Genomic DNA, 18,682 nt, shown 5'->3' with positions numbered 1-18,682 from the left:
TATCTATAAAAGGCGAGTGCCTCTCTCGTTATAAAAGATTAGAATTAGTTTGGGATGTAGTAGTAGCCAGCTAGTAGAAGTAGAATAGAGTAGAGTAAGAGTTGCTGAACGTAAATTCTTGTACAAACAATTGAAGCAAATGAATAAAGCATTGAAGTATGGTGTTTTGCCAGTTGCATTCACCTGTTTGCATGGTTTCTTTCATCAAATTAGTTAAAGTTCAGTGATTTTAATGGTGAAGTGTGAATATATTTGATCGATTTCTGGTTCATACCATTGGGTATTTGCTGATAGTAAATTTCTGTGCATCGCCAGTCTGAGCCTATTATTGTTATTAGTTCAATAGTGGATGTTTATTTGAGTTGTGCCAGAATTGGGTACTCAATGTGTGTTCATGATCTGAAAATCTTTTATTTTGGTTTGGAGATTGCATTCTTTTTGTGGCATTGTGAGTTTTTCTTTGGTTAAGTGTGAATCAGTTTATGTGATGTCTGTCTATCTGCAGCACAAGCCATCATCATCATTGTCCCTAGATTCTCTAGAAGCTATCCTTTTTGTTTTTATTTCAATTAGATCGCCATATCAGATGCAAACCAGCTTGTCAGATGCGTAAGTCCCTTGCTGATTACGAGCAAATCATATCATCATTGAGTTATCCAAAGCACAGTCAAGATGTGACATACAAAACCTTGAGGTTATCTTGTTTGTACAGTTAGAAGGCATGCAAGGTTTCCTTATTTAAGAGAGAATAGGATATACTCCTTATATTTTATTCTTTATTGATAGAAGTGCAAACTCCCCCATCAACAGTTACTAAGTAGAAGAGAAAGCTGCTTCCAATTAAAGGTGCATTGCATACTAATATGCTTTTATGTATTGTTCACCCAAATCTACATGAACCATTTGGAAATTCCATTGCCCTTGGTTTAAGGTGTTTTTTGTTGTTGGTTGTTATGTCCTTAATTGAACAACCTTAGAAAATATAATTTTTTTCTGATGAGTATATGCCAAACCCCGCTGAAATAAATGTTAATTGGCAGCAAAAACCTTGCAAAACCCTTATGAATTAGAATATTCAACTATGAACGGCAGATCGAACAATTGACAATGCTAATATGAGTTTTGGAAATTGTCAAATAACAAATTAAGCGATCGTAACAACAAATATGAATTGTATCAATAACAAATATGAATTATATCAATATCATATGTCCATTGGTCTCTAAGACTCGAGAAATAGTAAATAGTCATAGACCAAGCTCCTAATACCAAGCTATAGTAGACTATTGTAATGACCCGTACCAGTACAGTGCCTTAAGGCTGCTACCAATAGTTTGATTATGGATAACCCTGCAATCACAAGGATACACACACACAATACCTACAAGCATACACACATTACAGTTAGCCTAACTATCAGCACTAACATGCAGACAGGGGAAAAGTATCATAGGCTAAAAGGAGAGCAAGGGACTGCTGGTCTACCAAATCCGAAGGCTGGTTGCTTCTCACCCCCTTGCTAGATGGGTAGTCTCCCTAAGCTTCCCTTCGAAACCTCAATATTTTCAACCGCTTAAATAACTTGTCTGTGTTGGAAAGACTGGTAGGGAGATTGTAACTGACTTCTTGACTTCATGGGTTTCTGACCACATGATAGCCCCTCATTGCCACTGTTTACCACCTCCAGTGCTCTCTCGAAGATAGAGTTGAAAACATTACTCTAACTTTTAATATTCAAGAGCATTCATTATGCATAGAATCTCACGGAAAAGATTCAAATAATACATACGTTATCAGATTTCATAAGTATTTTCCAGCACATTACAGTTAAACATTATACATGTGATCATATTATATAGATATTTTACAGTGCAGCATAATTAACAGTGAGTATATTTTTGTAGACAGAGTAAAATCCATAATAATCAGATTACATAATTATTTCTGAGTACCATACTAATTCTATTATAACCTTTAAAATATATTCTCAGTGCAACTGATGCTGTCCTAATATAAAACAATAATATCTGGCAGTGATCATAGGTTAGGGAATTTGCCTTTCCTGCCAGATCATTCGATACTTATATCCCCCGAATGTCCCGTGGCAGAATGTTTGTTTTTCTCTACCTATATCGTGGCTTAATGAGGTCGCTGTGTTCTTGATTCAATTTGGGACACAATCCCTTACCTATCTGTGCAGAGCAGAAGACAAATTCTTATATATTTTCCTCATTAGACGATTAATTTCATTATTCATAGTTCTTAATATAGTTACAGACCCTGCTACTACTTTAGTTTTAAGGGAGAAGGGTTTATGTATGTTATGAAAGCGCTTAGAGACCAAATACAACAGGTTCCCTCAAAGCTTACAGATCCAAACCCTTACCTATCTTGGGTCTATACCCTCAAGGCTTATGGGTCGCTTATCCCCACCCTATCATGGGACTTAACCTATCGCTTGGATTTAGACTGCCCCTCTTTGGAACATCTCCTTCCCATCTTCTTAAATACTGACAGTAATAACATGATTTAGACTATAAGTATACTAGTTTCTTATGTATTATGAATACATATGAAATTAAGTATGACTGTCATAAATATTGCAGTCCATATTAATGTTACTATTAGCTCTGCATAAGAACATTATCAGGCTTCATATATTAAGCATACTTATTAAACATATCCCCATGCATACCACCAAGAACAAAGATGTTACTGCCTATAACTCAGTAATAACAGTTCTGATCTGATCTGCTTGATGGTGCTCTCACTGGATGCTTCATGCCTTTTGACCTTTCATTAGCTTTAATCAAATTTTAATTATATTTAATTATATTCTGTTATATTTTTATTTTTATTTTTATATTTATTCTTTGTATTTTAATTTTTTATTATTTATTATTAAATTATATTTCAAAGTAGGGACATTACAATGCTTATCAACATTGCTTGTTTGAAAATCAACAACATATGGTAACAAACCACTGTTTGGAAGATCGATGGGTAGTCTTGGAATGAAACATTTCTTTCCATCTTGAACTTTGCACATTCAACAAGTATTATCTTTTCTACCAAGACTTCATAAATATTTTGCTACTATACACACTTGTTAGAAGTGAATAAAACATATTTGGCAAAATATCCTTGCCTTCAACTTGTATGGTAGAACGGAACTTGCTTCAAGTTAAAAAATCATTTGAACCCAAAGCAGCACCACACCCACTAGGTGCATCATGTGTATCTCATCATCATCACCCATAGCCACTCTAGCAAGATCATCAATAGTTTCATCCAAGTTGGTACAGTCAAGGGTTACATCATAGTGCTTCATTGACCCATTCTTCTAGTGGTGTTCCTTATGTGATAGAAGATGCAAATTGGAATGAGTATAAACCAAGTCTTCTGCTCTTTTTGCAGGCAATCGGTTGCATTTCACTGAGTGGATAAATGAGTATATACTGCAATTCTGTTTAGTGGAAGAAAAACTTGCAACCTGTTGAAATTGAAGAGAAAATCAACAAAACTTAAAGTTATAAAACACAAAATAAATTAGAGAATGTTAAGTGCTAGAGTTTACAATACAAATATTAAAAATAAAAAGTTAAAACAACTTGCTTGTGATAGAATCTTGAATGCAAGAGGTTGGAAGAACAAATAATCTTGACCATTCAGGTGCCGCCATGTACGGGCATACATTTTGGATTGGTCATTAATAGCACAAGGACTAGGATCGGCTCCTAAGTTGAACATGCCAAATTCTCTCCTAACATTTTGCACTACCTCTGGATCTGAGAAGAGTCTAGTGAATGCCCGCTTGTACAGGGTAGCAACTTAGGTATATCTATACGGTGGAGTTCTGCCTGGCAAAGCAAGTACTGTAGAGCTATAATACGTGGGAGATAATGCATAAGCAAGGAGGTGCAATGGTATGGTATTCTTGTTCCAATTGTGAAGATTGATGCAACTAGTCAAATATATAAATTAAATTCATTTGGAGAGAACATAAATATCCAAAGGTCCTGATCTTGCTTTGAAATGATCTGATGTAATTCCTGGCAATTCTTTATCAGTTAACCTACCTGTTGCATATGGAGAGCTCGACTGAAGACTAGTTTACAGCTTGATCCTTGTAGTTTTCATATGATACTCAAAAGATAATCATAATATTCTTCTGTGGACGATTGATGGATATAATTAAAGTTAATCTGATATTGGTCAATCAGTTTATGCCTGTTTAAGGTACAAATCTTGCATTTTGTGCATTAAGGTTTGTTGCATCATCTGGTATATATGAGTGATAAAATTTACACCTCTCTCTCTGTTTTGTTTCATACACATCTTTGATGATGCATTGATTTTTATTTACCAGTATATTTGGTCTGTGACCAGTAGAATGCTTTAGAGGCATTATATTTGGATTCCACTAACTGTGAAATTAGTGTTGAAGATGTTTGAAGATTCAGCTTTTCTTCTGATTTGTTTCTTCAGAATTACTGTGGCGTGATTAATCTGCTGTAGGTGTGGCCTTCTGAAGCATTCTTGTATGCTTTTTTGATAGGTTATAGAAAAAGAAGCACTGGAATTGAAGGAGAAGTTTGGAACACCCAGAAGATCAGTATTAGAGGAGGGAGTAAGTGGAGAACTAGATGAACTCGATGTAATTCCAAATGAGGAAGTTCTTTTGGTATGTAAACATTTTGCGGATTCAGCTTTGAAATTAGTAAAGCTTGGTTTTTTTTATCACAGAACTGTGATGTTATTGGATTGTACATTTTATTAAGGCCCTCAGCAAGAAGGGTTATATGAAGCGCATGAAGCCTGACGTATTCAACCTACAAAACCGTGGAACTGTTGGAAAATCAATAGGGAAATTGAAGCAAGACGATTCTATGTCAGAATTTGTCATGTGCCGTGCCCATGATCATGTACTCTATTTCAGGTACAATTTTGTATTTCAATATTTGCCTTATTTGGGATTTACTTAGGTAATTGGTAGTATTTCTGTTCTTTCTTACTAAGATTTCTATTGTTTTGGTTGATTCTGTATTTTAGGCATATTGTAATGTGCACTGCCACCTATTATTTCAATCATATAAACACGATGAAAATTTGTTTTATGCATGGATGGATCATTTCCTGTTTTTGTTTTCTTTTGTTTGTTGGGTGCTAGGGTTTGCAATTGTGTATAGTATGTCATTGGATTAGCATACCAATGCTAAATTTTTGTGATCATAGCAGATGTAAGATCTAAAGAGATTTCTTCATGGTCTAGTGGCTGGACAATGCTCCGTATTTTAGGACAGTTTTGTCAAGAAATTGTTGATTGATTTTGAAGTGCACACATTTTTAAACTTAGTTTAAGATTCTTGGATTTCTCATGAGTTGGAAGTTCAGTATGTAATCTTCAAAGCATGGCTCTTGCTAATATTCATTGTGGAGGAGAAAAAGGCATAGAGGTTGAATCTAGGAATGGTTCCCATGAAGTGACAAAGCTCTTCCTTACTGTAGCTTTTTTTCAGTTCCCATGTTGAAGACAGCTTCGGAAGGTTTGGTTTTTGAGGTCTAATCTATTTTGCTTCTAGATGGGGTAGTTGGCTGTAGAGGAGGCTTGTTTGGCATGATGACTGATGCAGGGTCTGAGTTTGTCTTTGTAGATATGATTATAGTTTAGTGAGATTAAACTCCGAAGGTTGTGAGGTGCCTTTTAACAAAGAGAGGTTGTAGCTCTTAGTGGAGGCCATGGCCTTCTCACTTTGGTCTGGTTCATCTTTTCCAATCAGACTTTGGGCTGATTGATTGAGAAAGGACATGAAATTGCTGTCCCCAGGTTTTGTTTTCCTTGCTGCACTAGCTACTCAACAATATGTCTTCAAAATTTAGATCGGCACACTACAACTCACAGTGATATAACAATAGTATTGTCTGTTCGCTTCTACTTTCATGATTAACACAAATTTGAGACCGCAACTCGGAGATAAACAGTAGATTAGGACTGGAATACGAGTAAATCAAATTTATTGCTGATGATGAAATTACAAATATTGAGGTATATCCAGCGATCTGAACCTACAACTCACTTGGAGTGTGATTGGATATATAGGTTGATTTTGGCTATACAGACCTTCAGTTGCCTTAACAGCACACTCTAATTTGAGAAATTAAGGTGTGAAAGCCTCAATGCCAGTTAATGCCAGTTATGATCCCCCTTCCAGACTCAGGATTTGACCTGGAATTTTGTGTGCAATACACCACAGAAGATGTCCAAATATCACAACAATTTCCTAGGAAATTGAGAGTATGATGTCCGTCCAGGGTTTGTAGAATTGGAACATACTAAAATATGGTGATTTCTATGTCAGGCTTTCCATAGAATTGATTTGGATTGAAGAACTTGTGGTCATGTTACCCAATAGTTCAAACTCACTCCAAATGATACTGTCGCCCTACGAAGACTTGATTTGCTATCTGCCAGTACCTTTGACTTAGATTTGCTCACAAAAAAGACCAATCTTGTGCAGTTACGATTGAATGGATTACAAAAGTTGCAGAATTGGAAAATGATATTGAGGAAAGGTTAGGGATTTTGTCCCAGCCTCCCTACATAAGCCAAGGAGATTTTCGTCCTAATGGTATTGCAAATTGTAAAGCTTGTCTATGCATTTGATGCCTGTTAGAAGACTTCCAAATGTATTGTAATGTCCCCAATTATTAGTGTCAATTAATTAAATTGATTTTTATTAAGTTGTCAAAAAATAAAATAAAAAGTCAAATGATGACTTAATACTAATTAATTTAATTAAAATAATAACTAAATATTATTAAATAAAGCTTTCCAATATTCAAGTCTGTCTAATCTTCTTTCCTGGAGCCCTTTGTAAGGAGGCTAGCTGGGAGAAGTAAAGAAGGCTTTGGACTTGATATGAATTTATGAGAAGCTGAGGACAAAAACTTAAGTTGATCTGAAGGGTTGGATGAAAAGCTGACTCTACCTGGGATTTGATTTGCGACAGAGTTAACAGCTGGGCCAAATTTGTGAAGTCTTCATCGCAGGCAATTTTGTAACAACTTGGTTTAGGAACAAAGATATTGTTGGAATAAGGTCTCTTGTGCTTATATCTTATATAACGAAAATATTATTATCCTTTTAATATAACATTTTCAATATAATATTTTATATTTGCTGTATGGAGTTATTACTCACGAAAGGAACTTAGTTAATTATGCGGAGTAAACAAGATACAGAAACAAACCATACAATAATACCAGATAAGAGATATAACCACAGTGACATGGTAGAAAGAAGTGTTCTTTTACTATCAAAGAGTAATTTGTGTACAATCATGAATGTTTTCCAATACAAAAATCAAAGTATATGTAGTGCCTAGTGGTTGGTAAAGACTGCCAACTGTTGGCAATTACTACCAACCTCTCACAGAGAAAAGTAATTACATTGCCAATTACTAACAATTTATTTATGATTATGTCATAACTATCACCTACATTAGGCCTCCCAAAGAGTTGTCTACTAGATGACTAAACAAAATGGGGCTATGTACATAAAAAAACTATAATGAAGGAGGGTGAGAGGATTTTGGAGGCATTGTACTTGTTTTGCATGAACCTACAAGTTGTGTTTTGTTACTAACTCTCACTCTCGCAACCCTTTCACGAGGTACACTTCTTGCCTGAGATCTTGCTCCTTACATTCCAACTGTTGAGTTAGGCCAGCCATGCGTTCCTCGATTTTCTATAGTTTGTCATACTTTTGCTCCATGGCCACCCTCTGCTCCTCCAAGTGACCCTCCTTTTCTGCCAATGTGGCTTCGACATCCATGCTTCTCTACCTCTATGAGGTAGTGAGTCGTGTCTATTGGGCTAACTCTTGCTGGGAGGTGCATATGTATAGTGCAACTCCTCCCGAGTAGCTGCTGCCTGCTGTAGCGCACGCACATTGCCTTCATTGGGCTCCTCCAAGGTGTTAGTTTTCACACATCGCCACATCCCAAATGGGGACCCCCACCTTTCACTTTTTAGGGTAGATGTTGTGCCTAGTTTCCTAGTTTTAGCCTTTTCTTATGAGAGGGTGTTCGTCAAAATCCAAAAGGAAATGATCCTAGGTTTCGGGTTGGCTTATCTTGTCAGTTTATTTTTCTCTGTGTTGGGTTTCAATTTTGCCTTGAAATGTGAGCGAAAATGATAAAAATGTTGCTAATTGGTGTGAATTTTGTGCTATAGCATCAAGTGTCCCTATAGGAGTTGTTTTTCCACTCCTAGGAGGTAGAATAAGTCAAATATGCACAAAGTTTCGATGGACCCTAGTTTTCCACCCCTCAAATCCTACTAAAATGTTAAGTCCTGATGGAAAAAGAATTTTCATTGCACTAAATGATAACTTTGATAAGTTTGGGCTTTTACAAGGTGAAACTCATCATAATCCCAATGGAAGACGTTTTTCTCCCATGAAATTAAGGCATAAAAATGTGTTGTCCCGATGGGAGGCGTTTTTCCACTTATTTTCAAAGATGAAAATGGACTTTATCTCGATGGAGCATGATTTTCCACTGCGTTTTAAGCAAAAAGAAGTGATTTTTATGATCCTCCATTTGCTAGTGGAATAGCCCGTTTAGAAAACTTGTTTCGTCCTTTGAGGAATCTTCCTGTTCCAATACCCCTTTGTCATTCGGTTGCATCCTCTTCCTTCCTCTGTACTTGACTCTCCGTCTTCAAACTCAAAGTTTGAAGATGCTAGTTCTTCACTCACTGCGTAATTCCTTAGGTCAATGATGTACTTCCTTCAATGACTTTCGATTGAGAGTGTTTTCCACTTCTAGTTGTGACTTGCCTTAGCAATCATTAACCATCCTCTCTCGAGGAGAGCCTCGTACGCCTTATTTTGTAATGGGATGATGACAAAATGCATGAAGAAGTGCAATGTGCTAATAGTTACTTCTTGTGTGATCAAAGTCCCCAATGGCTTGATGCAATGCTGATCGACACCCACCAAGTTGAAGGTGTTGGCTTGATGATGATTGTAATGTAATTCATCATTTGTTGTCATTGATGAAACACTCACACATGCATATGATTATATTGACTGCCGGTGTAACTTCAATTGTTTACACTGGCAACCAATATACTTGGTGGTTAATCTCTAACCGGTACTCTATGTTAACCGGTATATGCATAAGAGAATCTATGGTTATACTAAGTCGGCATCAAGATGAAGATAAAGATGGAGATCAAGCAAAGATTCAAGGACAACGATTCATATGTTTTATTCAAACTGGTATAAATTGTTCCAACCGACTTGTTAGTTTTTGTGATGAGTTACCAAGCACCGACTACTTGGCGGCAACTTTTGTGATGAGTTATGGTCACTCGACTAGATACACTGCACCTAGGAAATTGTGTGTTGATTTCCTTGGACCGACATAAGATTTGAATGTCTATTTAAAGACATCTTAGTGAATCATTTGAGAGAGATGTTATGATAATGATGTATGCATTAAGAGCGAAAGTTTTTGTTGAAGAATGATAAGTGTTCAGATGAAGAGTGTGTTGAAGAGAAGTGTTGAATATGCTTAGAAGGATCTGATTAAGCAAGTATTGTGCTACTCAGAACAGATCAAACCATTCTTGTTGTTTTCTAACCATTACAGCAGAATCAAAATCCCTTAACCGGATAAGCTCCAACAAGCTTCTATGTATAAATCCTTTAACAGGGTGATCCATTAGTTTGGATTCTTAAATCCTCCAGCGAGGTTACTCCTAACAGGGTACTACTCTTAACAGGGTATAAGCTTCTAATCAAGCTTTGGGATCTCTAACAAGATTCGCTCCTAGCAGAGCACTTTGTAGACCTTAACCGGTCAGTTATCTATTACTATAGATAGTTCACTTGTGAGTTCCATCTCATCGTGGTTTTTACCTATTTGGGTTTTCCACGTACAAACACTTGTGTTATGGTGGATGCTTTACTTTTTGTGGATGGGGTTATATCATTTTGGATTACATGCATTGTGTTTATAAGCACTGTTAAGTTCATGTACCCGTTAATGTTTGAAGTAATTTTTTTTTTGGTGTCACTGATTCACCCCCCCCTCTCAGTGGTTTTCAAGTCCATCAGAAGGTTGGTGGCTAGAGTGTGGGTTTTGCAAGGCTCTTTCAAGTTTCCTCCGATACTAGATTGACTCCCGAGCCTTTGTTGATGATGGTGTTTGTTAATTTCATTCCCATAATTTCCATATCCACGATGGTTGGCTTCCTACGAATGCTTACTGTCAAAAACATTTGGTCACTCACCTCATCCCCTTCACATGGCGGTTTCTTCGTTGGTTTATCTTGTGGCTTGTTCTATTTTCGATGACTAGAGTGTTGTTGTCATCACCACCAACTATATTTGTAATCACCATTTTTTGTTGTGGCATGGTTTGTAGAAGGTCAGTTACCTTTACGGTGTTTGTGGTTTGCAGCACTTGTCTTACAATTTTTCCCTTCAACTCCAACCATAATGAAGTACAAGTGACTCCATTTAAGTCTTTTCTTTCATCCGTCGTTACTCGCTCTATGTTGGTTTTGGCTTCCTGAAGTTTTTATTTCTCCGTATGGGGATATGGATATATTGTTTTCTCTGTTTGTAGTTTGTTGATCGCTAATACTTCCTTCTTTGGCTTTTCCATTGGCAGCATATTTACCCACTTCTGCATAGGGTAGTTGGTGTCTTTGCGATTTTCGGGTCCACACCATTTGCATTGTAAACTTGCATCTTTATTTTGACTACTCTGACAGTCCCGGATGAATCCAAACCATTCATTACATTTTCGATACTTGAAAATTGTCTCCCCTTTGCGTTGTATTGTATTCTATTTCATGGTGTAGTGTTATTGTTGTAGCCATTTTTATTATTCCCTTCCCATTTGTGATGGTACTCGCTAGGTGATGTATTTGGATAGGTAGGTGTGTTTGGTGGTGTGGTTGGCAGGGTTGGTTGTTCCGTTTGGGCAAAGAACAATTGTGTGCTACTTGTTTTTAAGTTGTATGGGCATTCCATAAAGGAATCTCCTAGTACTTGGCATAGGTCGCAAAATAATTTCTTTGGACAGGTTGCTTTTGTGTGACATTCTACTTAATAGTACGTGCGCCACATTTGCTTAGTCTCTTTTGGGCTCTCCTTTTTGGCCTTTAATTCCTTTATCATGATTAGCATATCCCATTAGAGGGCTTCTACGATTTTAGTTTCATCGTCCTTGCTGCTCTCTTGTGTACTGTCATCATTGTTGACTTTCTTCTTTCTTGACGATGTTTTTTTTAAAATTTCGATATCCATTGCCCGATTGTAGACATCATCATATGATGATGGGGGTACCACCTTCGTTTTCTTCCTCAGTGTGGGGATGAACCCCTTGATGAACCAACGTTTCGTCAGCCTATTGGTTGGCTAGTTCTCCATTTTACCCAAGTCTGTGATCCAATCAATGGCTAGCCAAGCATATGGTCTCACATGTCTTACAGTATCAGACTGGATCCTCTGATCCATTCCTTGTGAACATTGGGAGCTTTTGCCTTTCCACACTTGGACTCGTTGGGGGAGTCATTGTCATTCATGTCGGTATGTATCGTATGTTGCAAACTTGATGGGATTGCTTAACTCTTGACAACATTCTAGTGCTCTTGCACTCTCGGCTACGTGGGAGCCCTCTAATTGTCCACCATCAACGCACTTTGCACCTTGGCTACCCTCCTCGTTTTTGGACTCCTCTCTCCTTGTGGTTTTCAGTTCAAGCCTTCCTATTCTTGGTTCTTCTGTTATGGTTAGGCTCTTAATATGGTGCAAATTATGTTGAAATATTTTGGCAACCTTCGCTCTGGAGGTCCCTTCCTTTGTTGTCTTCTTCGTGACTTGCCGATTGTATGAACAAATTGTGGAGTCGGTCGTTTCGTCCAACACTGAGTGTACAAAATGATTATTTGCTTGGTCGGCGAGATCCTTGTTTACTTTTTTGTTTGCAATACGTTTTCTTTTCTTGTTTTGTTATAGGGGCATTAATTGGTAGGGGTACTTCTTCTGTTAGTATCCCTCTTTTCTTCCTCCCTATAGTTTCTCTACTCGTACCGTTGCAATACTTATTGCCGACGTTGTTGTCGGTTTTTGTCATTGTGCAAGTCCTAGAGAGCAATGAGGTTATGTGTGAACATCCTTGCTAATTTGGAAAGGAGACTATCAATGGCGTCCTTCAGTGTCAGGTTGTTTTGTACAACGCTCTTGGGGACCTCGTTTTAGTGAGCCTCCTCTCGAACATACTAATCGATGGATAGTTCCCACAGGTATACGAAGTCTTGCGTGAACTCATCTTGCCTTGGGTCATCTGCTTCCTCAGATCAAATCAGCCATTCAATGGTTTGGCCTATTATTTCTCCATCTCGTCTGTCCCCATTCTTGGCCACTTAGATTTCCAGGTTCAAATTGACAAGCAAAAGAGAATACAAAAACATACCATATAATAATACCTGACAACATTAATCAACACAATGACATGGCAAAAATGTGTTCTTTATTATATGGTGTAATGTGTACACAATTATGAATGTTTTTGATACAACAATCAAAGTATATGTAGTGCCTGTCGGTTGGTTAAGAGTGCCAATTGTTGGCAACTACCACCAACCTCTCAAGAACAAAAGTAATTATAGTACTAATTATTATACTAACAATTTATTTATTATTATGTCATAATTTCCACGTTGAATAGTTTTAATGTCTGTCTGTGAATCTTTGCGAAAGGCTTGATATAAGCATTTCATGTTTCATATTTGGGCCGAAGCTATTACTCCTAGATTACAGTAGGCGTTGGGTGAGGCAAATAATATTGGTAGCCGATGTATATTTAGTTGAGGCTCTATATTAATCTTGGGCTTCTACTTATTTGCCGCAGCACATAATATTAATATTTTGTGATATGTATCAGGCCTACCTTTGTTGGAACTAAATAAAGTTGTCTTTATTGTTGCATTTAAATTTGTAAACGCTCAGATAATCCACAAGGGATGTCATTATTAATATTTGGTGTTGAAGGTTGAAGTGCCTCTATTACCACTATTGGCAAATCGCACTCATAGTGGACTTCCAAAGGCTGTTAGACGAAGCGCTCGGTGGGATCAGGAGTGAGGAGTGAGACATATAGAAATAAGGAAGCCATGAGAGGGAGATGCAAAGAGGTTGGGCAAAGCCAAAATTTATTGGATAATAAGATAGTTTGGCATATCCAAAATATCACCATCGGTATCAACAAGGTCTGCATATTAGGATCGAATGCAATAGGGTTCAGATTCGATTAAGGTCCATATTCAAGTGGAAGTAGCAAAGGAATATCTGCAAATGTAAATCGTAGAGGGAATGGTATGTCAGTCTTTCATAATTAATACAGTCTGTATTCTAAAGTGGATATTCTGAAACAAAAGATTTGTTTCGTTTTCGTTTTTCTAATAAGTGAATACACTAGTGATGGTGGTGTTTAAATATGTTTTGAAATTTCAATTAAGAGTCAATCATTGTACTTGAGTGGTTGTCAATTCCAATCTTGATAATATTGGTGAATTATAGTTATATTTTTTATTGTGCATGAGTGGGTATCTTTCAGTAGTATCAGAGGTTAAGTCCTCCCAGATTCTGGGAATTGATTGATGAGCAAAAGAGAATACTGGTACCAATAAAGAGAAAAGAGGAAGGGTACAAGTATGGGTGGCACAGGTGAATACTAAGTAAAGACCTTCTTTAAGAGGTTTGTATAGCTTCACATCAACATATTTGAAACATTCAAGGAAGTGCATCAACTGTTGAGAGGCTTCAATCAGCATCAACTGGGTAGTAAGCCTGTTAAAGATAGGAGTGAAGGAAGCAATTTTAATGGAGGGATGTCTGTTGCCGATGGAGGAAGAGTTTCAGTCAATACAAGAGAATTTATAACCAAATTCTCGGCAAATGAAGATGTTGGCTAAGGCTGACCAAAACAAGCTAATGAAATGGACCACCTCCACGTTGAGGATAATTGTCTGAGTTAAGTAGTTAAGGATGATATGACATTCATTGAATATTGGGCATTGAAATCAAAAGGAAGACACAGGAGGAAAGGGTATGAAGAAAGAAAGGATATCCAACATTGTTTGAGGAAGGTCACCATCCCCAATTTCGATGGAAGAAGCAATACATTAGCAAGTGTATGGTTACAAAAACTGGATACATATTTTTCTTTGAATCCATTACTTGAAGAGGAGGTTGTTAAATTTTCTACCTTGCATTTGGAATTGTATCTCACGATTGGTGGTATCATGGAATAGTTATCGAGGAGCACGACTCTATTTCCACTGTAGAAGAATTAGTCAAAGGTTGATTGAGGGATTTGATAGAACAATTATTTAAGAAAATGAGCATAAGTAAAACAAGTAGTCAAGGTGGGAGATTGTGTAGCAACGTTCCAAAACCTTGTTGTCATGGTGCCCATTGTGATAGAAAAAAGACTCATAGTGCTCTTCGTTGAGGGATTAGTTTAATCCCTAAAAGGGTTACTTAAGGTCTTCAACTTGATCGCACTATAGGAGGCCATCATAGGAACCTTTAATTTGGATGATTATGTGACTAAACACAATCATGAGGACATTGGTGCCAAGCACAACCAGGTATCTCAAAAGGAGTCCAGACTCTTGTCCAAGCCGAAGGTGGATTTTGAGATCAAGAATTAGCTACATAGGAAGATGTTGTGCTTCACTTGTAAGGAGCTATGGGTGCTTGGTCATAGATTTCATAGGAAGGGTCAAGTGCATTGTATTGAAATTACATGTGAAGTTGATGAACCTAATAATGATACTTTAGAAAGTGACAAGGAGCAAGGTATTGTAGCCTTAGCACATGGTGCCACATCTTTACTTTTAGGTACTTCTAAGTATCAACCATTTAGAATAAGATGAGTAGTTGATGGACAACAAGCCATATGTTTGGTGGATAGTGGTGCAACCCAACATTATGTGAGTGATAGCTTGTAGCAAGAGGAGGATTTTGATTGGAAGAATTTTCAAGATTGTGTGTTATGATGGCTGATAGGTTCAGAGAAAATGCAACAAGAGGGTACCACAAATGAACGTTGAGATTGATGACTGCATCATCATCGATGATTTCTATTTGATTATGGTGGAAGGAAGGAAGATAATACTCAACCGCTTGGTGGATGAAGGACCACAAGTAGTAGCAACAAGGATGATCACAATGATGCATAATGATGATGTGGATGAGGGGTGACTTTACCAATTGATTCTGCAAGGTGTGGAGATATTGTTGATGCAAGAGAGTTCTCAAGTCTGACATTTCATGATAAGTTTAATATCTCTTATGCATCTATGGTGGATAGATTGGAGTATGTGGAATGGATGAGTATACAAACACTCATGAGTATCCAACATGTTGCTAATCATTTTAGTCTACAACATGAATATGGAGTGGTGGTATTATGATGAGACATTGTTGGATGCTAAGTCACTAGGTTCGAATTTGTGATGTCCCCCTTTGTACTTAGTCAATAAATAAGTTTATAATAAAGGTCTATTTTATTCCCTTGGACAATACTTATAATAATAAGGGATAAAATATTCGAGTAAATTAAATAAACTATTTATTCCTTTTATAATAAGGGGGACTTGTATTCATCGTAAGGGGCCCATCTAAATAAACTCCTATCCTAGGTGGCTTTATAAGAGCAATAATGTAATAATTTCCATATCCACGTTACTCGTTGTGGGACCCATTGAATTTCCTTGTCGAGAATTTATGTATTCTAAACCGAATAGATTATTTTCTCCTTGAAGCGGGAAAGGTTGAGAAATTACTTAATCATTTAATTGAACGCCAATGTAGAGCTCGACGTGATTGAAGGTGTAAACTTGGGATTGCATATTTTCTGATGGAAGCCGATAGTAGAAAAAGAAGAGTGGACTGCAGAAAAATTCAATCATGATCGATTATTCTTGAAACCATTTTCAATTCCTGCAGCGTGCCAGGTAACCTGCTAAGCAGGAAAACCCCTGGCAGGCTTGAATTTGACGAAAAACCAATTCTTTTCCTTGGGAAGAATCTACACTGGCTACACTGGATTCTTACTTGTGCTTATTGATTCGGGATACAAATTATAAAATCTTTAGGTTCCTTCCAGTCTGGGCGGCTTGGGTTACTGAGCAGAATTCAAAATCTGATTATTTTATTTTATACGATCTGATTATATTCATTATTGGTGTCTGGGTCCAGTAGAAAATCCAAATTTCCCAACGGAGCATAATATCAACTTCACTTCTACAATATAAGCCAAAGGGAGAGGAACGATATAGCGTATGCAATAGGTCAGTATGAGTGTGTGAATGATGCCTTAACCATGCGCATGGTCAAAATTATACAAGAAGGACTGCAACAAAGGCTATCCAAATAGGCAATTGCACTGATTTGGAAGTATGGGACCTAGTTTATCCCATTCCCTTGATTCTCTTATTTGAGAATCTTAGGATTTGAGGGCACTCCCTATCGGCTCCCTAATTATCCTATCCATAAGATGGTGCTCCTAGAGGTCGCAAGACAAACACATGCAACAGAGCAAATTCTCAGAGACAAAAAGGTTTGAGGGCTCTCCTTCCGAATGCCGATAGGGGAGAATGATGTGTACTTGAAAACACCTATGTAGGCCAAGTAGTCAATTGAGCAGCTATCTTCATACTGCTTGCAAGAGCATCTTTGCAGAAAAAACTTTGATCCTATGGGACTAGGACAGAAAGCCTATGGCTGCCACTACAAGCACATAATGGACATAGAAGATGATTGGGCAAGTTGTGTTGATGATTTTGAGGTCTGCAAGAGGGAATACTTTAGGCTCAACTTGCACCAAATTAGAATTTTTGAGTACGCTCGGGTCCCAAACGAGCTAGTTAACTATGAAGTATGAAGATTGTGATGAATACTAAGAGGGGGGGGGGTGTGAATTAGTATACTAAAAAATATTGTAATCAATCTTGTAAGCAGTTTAGCGGATAACCGGTGCAACAGACTCACTAATAAACCGGTTAAGATAAGTGCAAACCAAATAGCAAACAAAGCATTCACCCACAAGAGCAGAATCACCATAACACAATATATTTGATGTGGAAACCCAAATGGGAAAACCCACGGTGAGCAGAAACTCACAAGTAACTATTTGCAGAATAGTAACTAGACCAGTTAATGTCAAATTGGTTAAGGTCATACAATGTTCTTCACGAGAACAGATCCTGTTAGGAATCTAGATCTTTGTTAGGAGATAAGTCCTATTAAAGACTACCTTGTTAAAGGATTTCAGATCCACAGTTGTGAACCACCTTGTTAGAGGATTTACAAAGGCTTTGCTGGGCCTACCCGGTTAAGGGTTTCAGACTTGTCGAAGATATAAGTAATCAACAAGTGAATGATCTAGATAATAGCACAATATGCTTAGTTAGATCCTTGACAACTCATTTCTTAATGCAATTCAGCATTACTTTAGTCTTCAATATCTCCACACTCTGTCTCTTCACACAGACCTAATCTTCTCTTCAATGATCGCTCATAACCTTTTCTGTTCTATCTCTCATACTCTATCTCATACATGCAAACCCTACACATGATGTCCTTATAAAGGAATCAGATTTCATGTTGGTCCAATAGAATTAGACTACAAGTTCCTAGGTACAGTGCATCTAGACACATTTGGTAACACGACACAAAATCATCGCCAAAGTGTCGGTGGATGATATCTCATCACACATTACTGTAATACCGGTTGGTAACTCATCATAGATATATATTGGTTAATACAATATACCAATTACCGGTTGTCAAAAATGAAGATTGGAAGATCGTAGTGTTCCGATCAAAAGTTAACTACTGCTTGGGGTCTTCATACCCGCTTGGGATCTTCAGTCAATCTGTGATCGGTAAACCATCTTCTGCAAAATACCGATAGTCTAAAGACTATACATTCAATAATACACAATACCAGTTGGAACAATTACCGGTTGAGCATAACTCATACATCAAGAAAGTGTGTGTCCATCAATGACAATCAAAACATCATCAAAATGCCAACAGATTGCATGTAGCAACATGTCTGAGGCTGTTAAAGATTGCCCCCTACCTTAACCAACTCGTCTCAAGATCCAGTCACCAGTTTGTAACTCATAATACAAGGACCTAGGAGATAAATTGATGTTTGGATAAATCAATGTGTTGAAGATCTAACCCATGATGGGGTACAATTCACCTATAATTTGATGGGAGACCTTGAGTCTCACTCATCAGAAGACGAGGAGGTATCGAGTGCAGCTAAACTAGCTTACCGGGTTCGCCCCTTGGAACCCCTGGTAACGGTCCGACCTTGGTTTGATTAGGGTACAAAAAAATCATAGGTGGTTCGACTTGGCTCAAACTCGAGCGGACCAAGATCGAACCCGACAGGACCCAGGTCGAACCGGGGCGGTTGGTCAGCTCAAAAAACCATATTTTATGCAAAATTTAATTATTTTTTGGAAACCACCATGTAAAAAGTGAATTTTATACCCTAAAAGTGACTTCTAAAAGATAATCTTGGCTCATTTCTCCTCATTTGTGTTACAAAATAAAGTTTTTTGACAATAGGTTGAA

General features: G+C 37.5%; 1 protein-coding gene across 2 annotated transcripts in view; it reads left to right on the top strand.

Annotated features, from left to right (window-relative positions):
- Positions 1-18,682, top strand: part of LOC131067226 (DNA gyrase subunit A, chloroplastic/mitochondrial) — a 225,220-nt gene that overhangs the window by 171,099 nt on the left and 35,439 nt on the right. For both annotated transcript variants that reach the window (XM_059218196.1, XM_058002183.2), the window contains exons 18-19: positions 4,559-4,684; positions 4,782-4,939. In XM_059218196.1, coding sequence (XP_059074179.1) covers positions 4,559-4,684; positions 4,782-4,939 — 284 coding nt within the window. The remainder of the gene's footprint in view (positions 1-4,558; positions 4,685-4,781; positions 4,940-18,682) is intronic.

Source organism: Cryptomeria japonica, chromosome 3, assembly GCF_030272615.1.
Source record: "Cryptomeria japonica chromosome 3, Sugi_1.0, whole genome shotgun sequence".
Taxonomy (NCBI): domain Eukaryota; kingdom Viridiplantae; phylum Streptophyta; class Pinopsida; order Cupressales; family Cupressaceae; genus Cryptomeria; species Cryptomeria japonica.
The sequence above is the reverse complement of the archived record's forward strand: the minus strand, read 5'-3'. Positions and strand labels throughout refer to the sequence as shown.